A 12817-nucleotide genomic window follows, 5' to 3' on the forward strand; every position below is an offset into this window, starting at 1 on the left:
CACTGATTAGTGCCATGGCTAATCAAAAGGCTAATCAAAGAGGGTGGGAGGCGTTAAAGTACTAGTAGCTGCCACTTTTCCCCATATACATGAGCAAAGCTCCCCCGACTTCATTTCAAAGAGAAAATAATTAAACGGTATGCTTGTGTCAGAAACTTTTGAGTCTTCTGACACAAAGTAAGAAGTAACTGAAACTGAGTTTCTGCTTTTCGACTTGTGTTTCAAGTGCATAATACAGCAGGGTGCTGAGACACATAATTTATATGTCAAATATATTGATGTGCCAGCTGATCGGTGTGTTAAGTAAATGTCTGTAATGACACGTCACAGATCTCTGATGTGAGCCTGTCTGAAGCCAAACCACCTTTTTGTGCACATTTTCGTGTGGCCTGCAAAGCTTAAAAGTATCTCATGACTTACGACCGCCGCTCGAGACTGTGCAGTCATTGTTCTAATCCCCAGGCCGGTTTTGAATGTCCAGGTGGGGAAATGAATGAGTAGCGCTCTCAACTCCCTCGACCACAGTTAAGGAGCACCGCCTTGTACAGGTGCTTAGCATCGCAGATGCTGCCCTGCAGTTTGATACCAGCCAGTGCTTTAGACAACTGTGGTTGTACCTGCGGTGGGACAGTGTGTGTGAAGGAGTGGATATAAAGCCCAGTATTTGTGAATTTAAAAAAAAGTTTTAAATGAATGGATTTCTGTTCCCCTCCTGCTTTCTCTTTCTTTCTGCTCGTCCTCACCAGCTCTTCTCTTCGTCGCTCCAGCGTGTGACGTTGTTTCTCCCAGTCTGAGGAAGCGGCCGAGAGTTTCTTCATGGATCCGTGTCCGTACAGCCGTCTCTGAGCCTCTGCCTTCTGCTGGGCTAGGTTGCGTTTCTTATCACTCGCCCTGGATCAACGAAAAGCAAGACAACTAACATCGCACATACACGGAAAGGGTTCGGATTTAAGAGCTAACTAAGAGCAAAAACATTCTGATCGCACCTTTTAATGTTTGCTGTCACCAAAGCTCTCTTTGTTTAGTTTTGCTTTGCATGTAATGGTTATTTGTAACACTAGACAGTACTGGGAAAAACACACACGCACATAATCAACGGAAAAGGGTTTTTAAAAGTGTCATAATAAAGCCTGACAGCTTGTGGGCCTCCTCCCTAGCTGACCTGAATATCTGCCTTATCACATCATTGTGCTGGTTTAAAAAAAAGACAGACAAAAAGCCCCCACAAAACACTCAACAATACAAAAACAGAGATGAAGCTGAGACACAAACAACTCTGGGATGAACAGGACCAGACAGCTAATTCTGAACAAGTGGGCCACTGCGGTCTAGAGAAAGGGCAATTCATTTTAGTCAATCGCTGGTCCTTTAAATTGGATATTGAGTGCTTTTGGGGGACTGAGGTTTATCAATGTCCATGCCCGACCGGGTCTGAATTGATCCCATTTGATACAGTTGATGTGGTGAGCAGAATCAAGAGCCAAGCCTACCTCTACACAGCACCAGCTCCTCCCTTTGGGGGAAGCAAAGTCATTACTATACAAGGAAAAAGTGAGCGAAGCCCCCCCACACTCACTGTAGCGTGAACATAAGCGCTATGTCCAGTGGAAAGAGCTTCCCCGTGCCTTTCAAGCCCTCCTACGACTTATTTGTCATAAAATAACCAAATCTCCCTTTTTAATCTGTGGCAGCACATTAAACATCAGCCATGTAACAAATCACTTTGAGAAGAGATTTGTTTGGCCCACATGAATCCATTCAGGAGGATGGAGCCGGTCTTTATGTGGGCCCGGTGCACCTCACTTGGCCAAATTAGATGTATACGATGTTGCATGTAATTGATCCAGTGTGTGTGTGTGTGTGTGCACTTTGTTTGTATATATGTGTGTGACTAGCAGAGCTGAGACTATATTTAGAGCAGTAAGAGGAGGACAAGCACACAGAGAAAAGAGGGAATAAAGAGCAGAGGTCTGGTGTACAATGATCAATCAGGACAGACTCTCCGTAGCCAGGGGACAGAAAAGCATGCCAGCAAACACAAACACGTGCACACAAACACGCACCCTACCTATACGACAAATACATTCCAAAATAAAAACCGTGCGCATTTAAAAGAAAGGAAATACACCCACAAACCAAAACAAAGAGCAGCAGAGGAAGCGTATGTAGATATACGGACCACAGATCAGCGCACAGGTTAAAAAAAAGACACATTCAGAAACTCACAAACACCCAGCATCTCTGATTGAAGGGTTCACAAAGCACACAGTGGATGGTATTGCATGGCTTTGTACCTTGGCCATTATCCGTCTTTTTATCCACCACAGAAACACCAACACACAAATTTAGAAAGACAGCAATTTGTCCAAAGCTTCAACTTCCTGCTGCGTCCACGCTAATGTCACTACTGTCTCATCAGTCTGAAACCAAAACAAGATAATGGCCGGATTGTACTGTGCGTCAAAATAATTTTTAAAAGATAAATAAATAAATAAAAGAAACCTAAGCACCGATTGGAATTCTGAGCATTTAAAGCCCTTTAAAGGAAGGCTTGATACAAACTTCGAGTGCGTCTGCGCACAAAACTTCACCAACTAAACAGAGCAATTGTGAAGTTTGTTGATAAAACATGTAGTGGTCTTATAGGCTTCAGATCGAGCGTGCCAGCAGCAAGGACTCAAATCTTTCCATGTTAAATTCTTTGTTTTCCTGTTATTTCTTTTTGAATGCATAGCTAAGGCTACACATTTATGTGTTTACGTGCATCCATGCCAGACACCTCTACTGATTTCCAGCAAAACTAAGAGGATAAGGCAGCAGGTGACCGGCTGGCTGAGAGGAACACATTTTTTAAATTCAATGTAAAGGCTCCACATTTTTAGAGCAGCAGCATAGTTACTTTCCATATTTATATTCAGCTACTTATTTTTGTGAAAGCCACAGGGAGCCACTAGAGACGGGCAAAAGAGCCGCGGGCAGGATTTGCAAACCGTAGATGCAGTTTGTTGCATCTATTTGCATGGGTGTGTATGTGTAAGACAGGGTGGAAAACAATACCTGATGTTGAGGAGTTTGAGGGCATTGAGCAGCACACCTTTCTTCACATCGTAATCAATCTTCTGATCTGTCCCAAAGCTCGGAGCTCGATTGATCTGTCAGGTAAGAGAGAACAGACACATTCAAAGGATGCTCAGTATTTTTTTCTCTTCTTGTTCTGCTTCATATCACTTTTTTCTCCTTTCTTATCAGTCCAACAGACAGGCTACGCAATTACAGGAGTGAGTTTAGAGCATCTTTGGAGAAAAGAAAAAAAAGATCTATTCCGACAAGGAGAGAAGTAGTGAGAAAGAGATGAAAGTTGAGGGTTTTTTCTCTCTTTGACAGACACTTTGCAACTCTTAGCCTTTGCCTGGGCATAAATCCACTCTGGCACTGACGAGTGTATGCCCGTGCATTTAGAAGAGCATATTTGCGTCAGAGTGAATGCATACAAACAGATTGTGTGGGTTAATCGCTCACCCCATAACTGACCCTGGTTCCTGACTCTGTATCCTAAGATTGCTCGCAACAGCCCGACGCCTCGACGCGCACGTCTTTGCGAGCATCAGAGAACTGCCGTCGCTCAGCTCAGTGCCATCACGGACAATCAAGAGCGCTCAGAGAGATTCCGCTCAGCAAGAAACAGAAAGAGCCACCTCGGATTCGAGGTACAAAAGCAGGTATCATCTGGGGAGAAATTCAAGAGCAATGTACCATTCTTAACGGAACAATTTCCAGCACCAGTGCAAGGTATTCAAATATCAGTTATTATACCTGACACAACAAATCAATTCTTTTTACTCTTTGTTATGTTCCCACAGTGAGAAAGAGATTATGTGAGACAACAAAGGCTGCAAAAAAATGGAAGAGAAGTGCAGAGGGAGGGTGAATGAACTGGCAACCGTGAGAGGAATGGTGTCTTTCTATGAGCTGACTTCAAATGACAATGCAACAGATGCCCAACGAAAGGCTGGCCGAGTTTGATACGGCTTGATTTTGGAGATAAGTCGGCTCTTTCATTAACAATGTCCAAAAGCCTTAGACCGCCCATTTTCTTTTTAACGTCTGGGTGATGTGGTCGTATGGGATAAGGGTTTATTTGTTGAGTAGCGAAGGGAATTTTGTCACTTTGTTGCTATAAATCAGTTCAACAAAATCAGAGGTTATGAACAGCAACAGTTAACATCACCTTAATAGACAATGTCCTCCTATTAATATATTTTCCGGGGTTTTTTCTCAATTCATTGACAATGTTTATGTACCCTGAAGTCAAAATTATCTGCTTTTATGAATGAAAATCACAGCCAACTGTCTGGGCGTCTAGCTGGAAATTCAACCACTCCCAGTAGCCTTACTCTGCAGTCAACGTGAGTACTTGTGTCACAAACACTATTCCTCTAGTTCCCGTCTTCCTTTGGAAAAAAGCCGTTGGATACAGTTGAACACATCAAAGCAGGACAACAGCCAATCACAAGTCGGGATTTCAGTAACAGAGCAAAACTGAGCTAATCACAGGTTTTAGTGTCTATTACAGATCCCGTTCTATCCACCAATCAGGAATGTGGGGTAAAGGACGGTAAAAGAGATGGATGGAAAAAAAGGCTGGCGTGCAGCATCAAGCTATTTGGAACCATGAGGTTTTCCCGAGCACCAAAATTTGAAAGCCCCTTTGGAGACGGCATGCAAAGCCTCTCAAGGGTTGTGGGGGTAGCTCTCTGTAACTCCATCCCTCCTTCTCTCTCCTACATCTGAACTACCCATTACTAATCCTGACATAAAGGTGCTCAGTGCTGTGTGGCAGATTCGGGAACAGTGATGTAAGATAATATTTACACCGCTGCTAGACTCCCAGGAACTGCGAGAGCCAGAGCGTGTGTGCGTAACCCCCCCCCCCAAAAAAGGCCGTAACTGCTGAAAGACTGCGCATCAGGATCACGAGGCAGCTATAGAAAATAAAATAAAGGAGAAAAAATGTAAATCTGCACCTTCCAGCGATCAGCAGCTACACCCAAACTGACCTAAGAAACGTGACTGTTGTGATACCAGGAAGCTTTTTATTCTTGCTATTTCCTCAGAAACTCGATACTGAGCTGTGGCTGTCTGTAAATATGCATATAACCTTCCCTGGGCTGTCACTGCCTGAGTCCCTTTAACTAGTTTAGGCAATAACTCCATAAATATCACAGGTGAGCTACAAAAGCCTCACAAATATGAAGTGTGTTTGTACGGACGTGCCCTTGTAAGCGTGCGTGTGCGTGTGTTTTTTATTATTTTGTATACAGCAGCCATTTATCAGTACGGAGGTGATGAATGTGTTCTAGCGCCATGAGGAAAACAGGAACAGAGAGACCCTATGCAACTCTTTCGCTCAAAAGAATGAAGTGTACAATCCTCTCTGTGCCGAGGAGGACGGCGCTCCACTTCATCCTGCAGTTATCTTATCAAAGAAAGTGAAACATTACTAAAGAAAAAATAAATAAAAGAAGGTCTGTGTTCATTTAGAGCGCTCGCCAATGTGACAGCCACGGTGAAAACAGTATGGCTTTAGAGCGCCGTAGCCCATAGGTAAGAGTCTCGTCTCGTTACTTGTCTTCGTTTCTTAGTTTGATTCGTGGTGTCAAGCTGTCACAGGAGGGACTGGCATCGCAGCGCTCGCTGGCTTTCTTTGCTCTCCCTCAGCTGTTTTGTCTCTCACCTTCTTCTTGCAGCCAGCTGCACTCCTCTCCTCCCTAGTTTCTATTTCCACTCTGTCTCTCACCGTGTTTTTCTGACTGGTCACCACTGACCCTGCGCTCCCCTCCCGTCCCCGCTCCCTCCCCGTGCTAGCCCTCATTCTCCGGTCGTTACCTCTCTTCATTTTTCTCTCGCTCTCTGTGTTTCTGTGTTCTCTGTTTCCTCCCTGGCAAAAGGAAGTTGAACCAGTCTGGTCCTAATGAACCCCTGCAGGCTCCCAAAACCCCCCACTCTGATTTCCTTAAGTAACTCTGGCAGGGTCTTAAAGGAGCCCTCGGTTGCTCCAAGATGCATTCAATAAAAACGTCAGATGAAAAGATTAGAAACTCCTTTTTACTCATTCTTTGATTCGGTTCAGCTTCAGCGACGCATCGCTGTAGCCAAAATATCACTTGGTCAAAAAGCATATCGGTCTTTAATTCTTTCACAGGACCCTTTATCCCCATCTGATTACTGAATTAAACGTACAGAGATGAAAGGGTTATAACAAAAACAAAGACGGGAAATGTAAAGCTTTTATTTTCAGCACCTTGAGTCGTGGGATTGAGATGGCTCATAAAAAAAAAGAGAAAACCGTAACCTGCCATCGTTCATGAAGACCACTGTGAAATACAGGCTGTTGCCGGGGAGCCTCGTGAGACTTTTTTTTTTAAACCATCCATTTGGTTTGAATTTTCGGTGAACAGCAAGTCCCTCTACTGATCTTTATTTTGAGCACTAAAGTACAAACAAAACAGGGAGAAATGCAACCGGTAAATTTTACATGGCTTATTTAATTTGATAATGCCTGGTGATTTCCAAGTGGAAAATTCCATTCAGCCACTGGTTTGAACATGGATCTGTTGATGTTTGATCTGTTGAAGCATCTCATTCAAGTAAATTTAATTCACTTTTATTGATATAGCATCAAATCATAACAGAAGTCATCTCAGGGCACTTGATACATAATGAAGTTACGGCATTATAACATTATAATTGAGATCTAAGTGTGTTGCCCAAGGATAGCCAGTAAGCAAATATGAGCCAAACAGCACAATAAATGCCTAACAATGAGATCACTATAAACCGGGTCATAGGTCGTTCTGCACAACTACAGAGAATAAAGTCTCCACTCGTATTATGATGAGACGCTAACTGATGCTCTGTCTGTTGTTATCACTTCAATTATGAATAAAACCATTAACCTGGCGATGACGATGCGTCTCGCTCGCTGCTAAAAATGCAGCGGACGTTAAACAGTTTGTACCTGTGGCTTCTGCAGCTTCGCCGCACAGACCCTAATAATATAGCAACGGCACCGGATCAACAACAATCAGCTGCTTTATTTCCACAACAAATTGCCACCCCACATCGACATTTATTCTGCGTCTGGAATGCTCTCTAAAACAAGTACAAGGGCTGCTCGTGATTAATCGGTTCAGAAAAACGACCCCCTCTTATTATTCCTGGCAGAGTGTAAACAACCACTGCTTTGACAAGCCTCCCATTTTGCCCCGCACGCTCAAGGGTATCGGCACAGTTCAACCGCTGTCAGAATGGAGTGTTTGTTGCTGCACAATGGTGGAATGAGAGAGGGAGGCAGAAAGGGAGAGGGGGAAACCGAGCATGAGTAGTAGAGCGACAGCAAGACAGACAGCCAGCCACCCTGTTAAGTCGCTCTCTTGTTTCAGCCGTCTTATCAATCACCGTTTTGTTCTTTTTGTGGCATTTTACGTGGTCCACTCGGATGCAGGGACACTCTAGCGGAGTCTGGTAAAGGTCCTGGAAGTGAGTGGGACACTATTTAGCTTTGCTGACCTCCCTTGCTTTTTGAAGACATGGAAAAGATGCAAGGGATACAATCCAAGGTAGTTAAATGCGGTTTAAGTGGATCTAGTAAGTCACCTATACAAGAGTCTTCAAACAAAAACAAATCATCAGTCACAATCTGAAGTCCAGAGCTGACTGTCACAAACATGAAGGGAAAACATGTCTTCCCTTCAAAGATGCCACAGAGCCAGCTGTAGCTGCTGCAGTTCCCTATGTCACTCATAAACGTGCATCTTCCTTCTCAGTCACACGTGCGCACACAAACACACTGACACTGCCGTACACGCCTGATGATAAATGACTAAGAGTTGGTGTATGTTTTCAACTGCCCCACATACAAAGCCCGTGCGCGCCTAATTTGATACTTATTCCATGAAATAGTCATGTTGGGGGAAAATGGATGTGGATAGAGACAGACAGTCCCATACATCATTCTAATTATTCTTTAATAAACCTCTTTTAAGCCGGGGAGTGGCTCGCAGGTCACTACTGCCACCTAGGGTTTACAAGTGGAAGGACAACCCCTCAGAGCGTAAGGACGATATCCATGTACATTTAAACAAGAATGAATCCCACTAAGTGCCAAAGATTAATCAAAGACAAAAGGAGAATGAAAGGTGGAAGAGGGCAAAAGAGACTCGGAAAGATAATTGAGAATATCAGACTGTATGTATTCTCCTCTATCATTTACCCTAGAAAATTCAATCATGAAGGGATGAAAATTATTTGGAGAGCACAGGTAGCAAGTAAATTCCTCTTTAATCACTCTGAATACACAATAATGTTCGAGTCGGCTGTAGCAGGTGTTAGGAAACACTTCTGAAATTTCCTCAGGAAATATGTGAAAGGCAGGCTAACCTCTAAATCCATCCTCTAAGAGTAGCCGGAAAACATCTCTACTCTTTACACTTTTATGAAAGGCTATAAGAACATTACATTTTTACCTCATTCTCCACAGATTAAATAGAATTTCTACTGGAAATCTGAACAAGTGTGAGCCACTATTTATTCCACCCAAGGCATTAGCAGTATTTCCTCAGATCCAACTCATTTGGTGTCTGTATGTGGTTGGAAAATAGGAAAGTGTGAAAACTATCGATGTGTTTGTCTCTGTGCATCTGTTTACAGTTGCCAATGCAGATTACTTCCCACAAACACGCCAAAGAAAAAGGAAGTCTGGATTACGTTGGCTCTGATGGGCTGGAAGGACAAACCAAAACTCATCTTGAAACAATCCGAGACACAAAGCACACAAAGAGGGGAAAGTTGCAGGAAGGGGTGAGGGGAAGGGTGAAAAATCGCCACCCATGGGGAAGCAGCCCAGCTGCAGACTGTTGGTCTGTTTTTGTAATGGCCAGTCACACATACAAACACACAAACAGCCCGTGACGAGCAAGCCCGTGCCACAGTTTGCCTAACCACGCCCGCCTCATTAGCTGCCAATCATTTTGCACGGCGGTCCTAAAAAGGGGGACAGGACACGAAGAAAGAGCACATGAGATGGATGAGGGGATGGTAGTGAAATTGTTGCCGTCAACAATCAAGCTGCCTTTGTGCAACGCTATCTTAACATGACACATAAAACGCAGTGAAAGTCGCCCAGCTTCTTCCTTCTCTCTTCCTGAATAGGCCCGTGTGTGTTTCAGAAGAGTAAAACCTGCCAACCTCACTGAATAAAAGCAAGACTATGGGCTGGAGTCGGTAAGCAGATGAGGGTAGCGTACCACACACTACAGAGGGCTATTCCCAGAGGGGCAAAGACCATTCATCCAGACACACACGCACAGACACACACGCGGACAGGGAGTAGAAGATTTACACAAAATCGCAGACACATCCTCGGCTGTATCTCTCATGATGTGTTTAACGTCCAGCCGAACACAGTACAGTACCAAACACTGCAAACATTCACACAGTGCAAATCAAATTTAGACACGCTAACTTACATTCACTTCTGCACACACACACACAGACACAAGCACACCGTCACATGCTGACTGTAGCCCTAACAAGCAGGCCGACCAGCCTCTAAGCTGCCTGGAGCCCGGCACTAGAGAGACAGCTTCGCGGGGACCGGGGAGGTTTCTAATTATTCATGCTCACTACAAGCACTTGTTTCTTCTTATTTAGAGTTGACCAGCTGGAGCTTTTTTATGCTGCATGTGGGGAAACAGCTTAAAAAATGAAGTGAGCCAGAGCCTGTAATGAGGCTGGGCCTCAGTTCACTGGTCCTTGTGCTGGGGGTCCGCGGGTACCCATCAGGACCTCGTGAGAACGCTAAATTGCGCTCTTTGTCAGATTCTGTTTCAGGGGTGGAAAATTTAAGGCAATAGTTTTGTGTGTGTGTGTATACGTCTTGTCCTCTCCCATTTTTATATTTTTCTCTGTAAATTTGAAACTATTTGTCATGCCAGCTTACAGGCCACGGGCCCTAAAGAGGCTGCAGGGTCGAGGGGTGCGGGGCCGTAATATTGTCCCGCTGCTGCATTTCCCCAACAAGTAAATGCACTCCTTACACCTGACGCTGGATTTTTTGAAGCTTGCTGGTTCCTTTGGCCTGTATAGTGCCATCTGATAACACCACTACATGCTAATAGAATTCATGAGCTTGTGCCACGAGGCAACTACTGAGCTAAACAGAACACGTGCAGCGATTTTTACTTTTCTCCTGGTTTGCTTCGTTTTTTTGTTTGTTTTTTTTCTGGGTTTTTTGCTTTTAAAAGAGAAAGAAAACACTCAATGAACCGCTAAGAGCAAAAGCCTTGACGATAGAAACTACAGTCTAGGCAGAGAGGCGTGTTTGAATGCGTGCTTGGATATGCAAGTGAGTGTGTGTGCGCGCACTTGAGTGTGCGCCTGCATGAAGCAAAGATCACGGCTCAATGAAACGCCTTTCCTATACGAAACACAGATGCTGTCTGGGCTGGTTTAATGAAAGTGAATATCTCAGGTTACGCCATTTGAGCAAGTGCGTGTATGTGTGTGTGTCTTTGTGCGTGTGTGTGTGCCTATGTAGTGCTGATGTTTTGAATGTCAATAGGAGGTAAAACCTGTGTTGAAAACTCTGCTGAATTAAGACAAGGATCGCACAAAAGCCTGTCTCTCTCCCTCGCTCTCGTTTTTAGCTTCCCGTCTCCCCTTTCTCGTTTTGCTTTGAGCACAATGCGCCTTCTTTGATGGCTGGCCGTGGTTTGAGACTCATCACCCCCTTGCCCTTTCTCTACTCACCGGTGTGACAAGCTACTTAGCAGGTGTCTGCAGGTCTGTGGAGTGTCCCTCTTTATTCCTCTGTGTTTGTTATCAGTATATTTCCAATGATATCTCTGTGCTTGTGTCCACTTACAAAGAGATAGTGTACTGTATCACAGAGGGTTTTTCCTTTTTTTGCAGTTGCAACAAAGAGGCAAATGCATCCTCTAACACAGGAGTTTGGAGCCTTATTTTGAATATCACGCTGCCCCACTGAAAAAAACCCTCGTGTCTCCTTTCTGAAGGTATAATTGGAGGATGTGAAACACAGCCTTTTTCTTCTTCCCTCTCCATCCTCCTACACGCTCTCAAAAACAGCTGACAAAAACACAAACGCAAAGAACAGGGATAATATGATCTGACAGTTTCTTGTATATGATACCATCTAGCTTTCACGTATCCAACTGGCTTTTGAGTCTACGCAGGTTGAACATTCATTTCCTGGTTGTGAGTTTGCATGTCCGACAACCAACTCTGACATTTAAAAGAGCAAGAGAGGACAGTGTCGGAACAGCAGTCTGGGTGAAGCCCCAACGAAGCATGGCACGTGTAATTCACAGTGACACCAACAAGGAAACCTGAGTGGTGGGCGTCCACAAATCCAGAACAAACCCGTAAGACCTAGATTGTGGTTCAATTTAATTTCTACTGTTTCGTATCGACTCGAGGGCAGGAAGAAAACAGAAAGTTAAAACAAATGGTGAAATGGGCTGAAATAGATTCAGTTTACTACAAAATGTTGCAAAGCGATCTGCTGAAAAATTAAATTTAGACCTGAGGGCTTGCCATAGGGTACCGTTTGTGGAAACCAGCCTATGGGCCCGCCTGCTTGTTGCGTCCCTGCTGAATAGCAACGAACGTCGACGGGCTAAAAAGTGGTAATAAAGTTATTTTCAATCTTGACAGTGTACGCAGTGAGGATTTGAGAGGGGGTCTCTTTGCTAGCAACTATCCCCTGACTAATCAGTTGAATTTGGGAAATAAATTATTGTTGCTGTAAATGTTGCGTGAAAGAGAAGCAGGGTTGTGTGTGTGCGTGGGATGTTAATTGATGAGACTTATAGAGAGCTGCTAGTAGCACAGGGGGGATCATTACTGCTGGAGTGGAACAACTGCATTCACGGCTGTTTGCTATGTCTCATACACACACACACACACACACGCACACGCACACACACACGTGCACACACACACACACACACACACACACACACACACACACACACACACACGAAATGCTCACAAATGCTGTCACGGTGCACCAGCAGTCAAAAGGAACACCATCCTCTTGCTCTCTCTTGTACATCCTTTTGTCTTATACTGCAACTGCTCAGCTACACAAGAAATGTCACGTAGGGTAATAATAGCACCCTAATTCCAAGATGATAGAAAATGCCAGCACCTGAAAATACCAACCAACTATCAAATGTCACTTTGTTTCTCCAAAATCTCAGAAAAAAACCTAAAAATGTTATTTTGGGTTGGCATGATGGGGGGAAGAAACCCCAAACAATTATCCCCAAGGCATTTCCCCATCCTCGAGTCAATTTGTGGGATGGGGGTGGAGGTGCAGCCACTTTGGGTTAAAGGATTTAGGTCACACTTTAACTCACTTGCTGACATCAGAGCAGTGAGATAGAAATCCTGGAGTGGAATCTGAATTTGACTCAATCTCCTGCGTGCCTGACACTCGAGAGACTGACACTTGAAGAATTACTAGTCAACCTGCTATTCTGGCCTATATTTTAAAGCCTGCAGGGGGGTATGGGGTGGGGTGTCTTTATCGTGTCTTATAGGCTGCTGTATATTCATGCATTTCTGTATGCATCTATGGGTGTGCATGAATGCCCGCATGCGTGTAATCAAGCGTGCATGGCTGCGATTGTGTGAGTTCCTTTCATTTTACAAGAGTCTCTCCGTGTGTTCGGAGGCGCGTAAACACGTACTGCAGACCGTGCGGGTGTTTGTGTGTGGGGACCAGAGCGTG

General features: G+C 44.4%; 1 protein-coding gene across 1 annotated transcript in view; it reads right to left on the reverse strand.

Moving 5' to 3' along the window:
* ttll7 (tubulin tyrosine ligase-like family, member 7) overlaps positions 1–12817 on the reverse strand; it is a 67827-nt gene that overhangs the window by 36705 nt on the left and 18305 nt on the right. Inside the window, exons 9-10 of the mRNA XM_085373550.1 lie at positions 3058–3152; positions 744–891 (exon numbers count right to left, since the gene is read on the reverse strand). Of these exons, the coding sequence (XP_085229676.1) occupies positions 744–891; positions 3058–3152 (243 nt within the window). The remainder of the gene's footprint in view (positions 1–743; positions 892–3057; positions 3153–12817) is intronic.

The sequence above is a fragment of the Diplotaxodon limnothrissa genome, linkage group LG15 (assembly GCF_057381915.1).
Source record: "Diplotaxodon limnothrissa isolate DT_005_m linkage group LG15, D_limnothrissa_male_GT1.1, whole genome shotgun sequence".
Classification (NCBI taxonomy): domain Eukaryota; kingdom Metazoa; phylum Chordata; class Actinopteri; order Cichliformes; family Cichlidae; genus Diplotaxodon; species Diplotaxodon limnothrissa.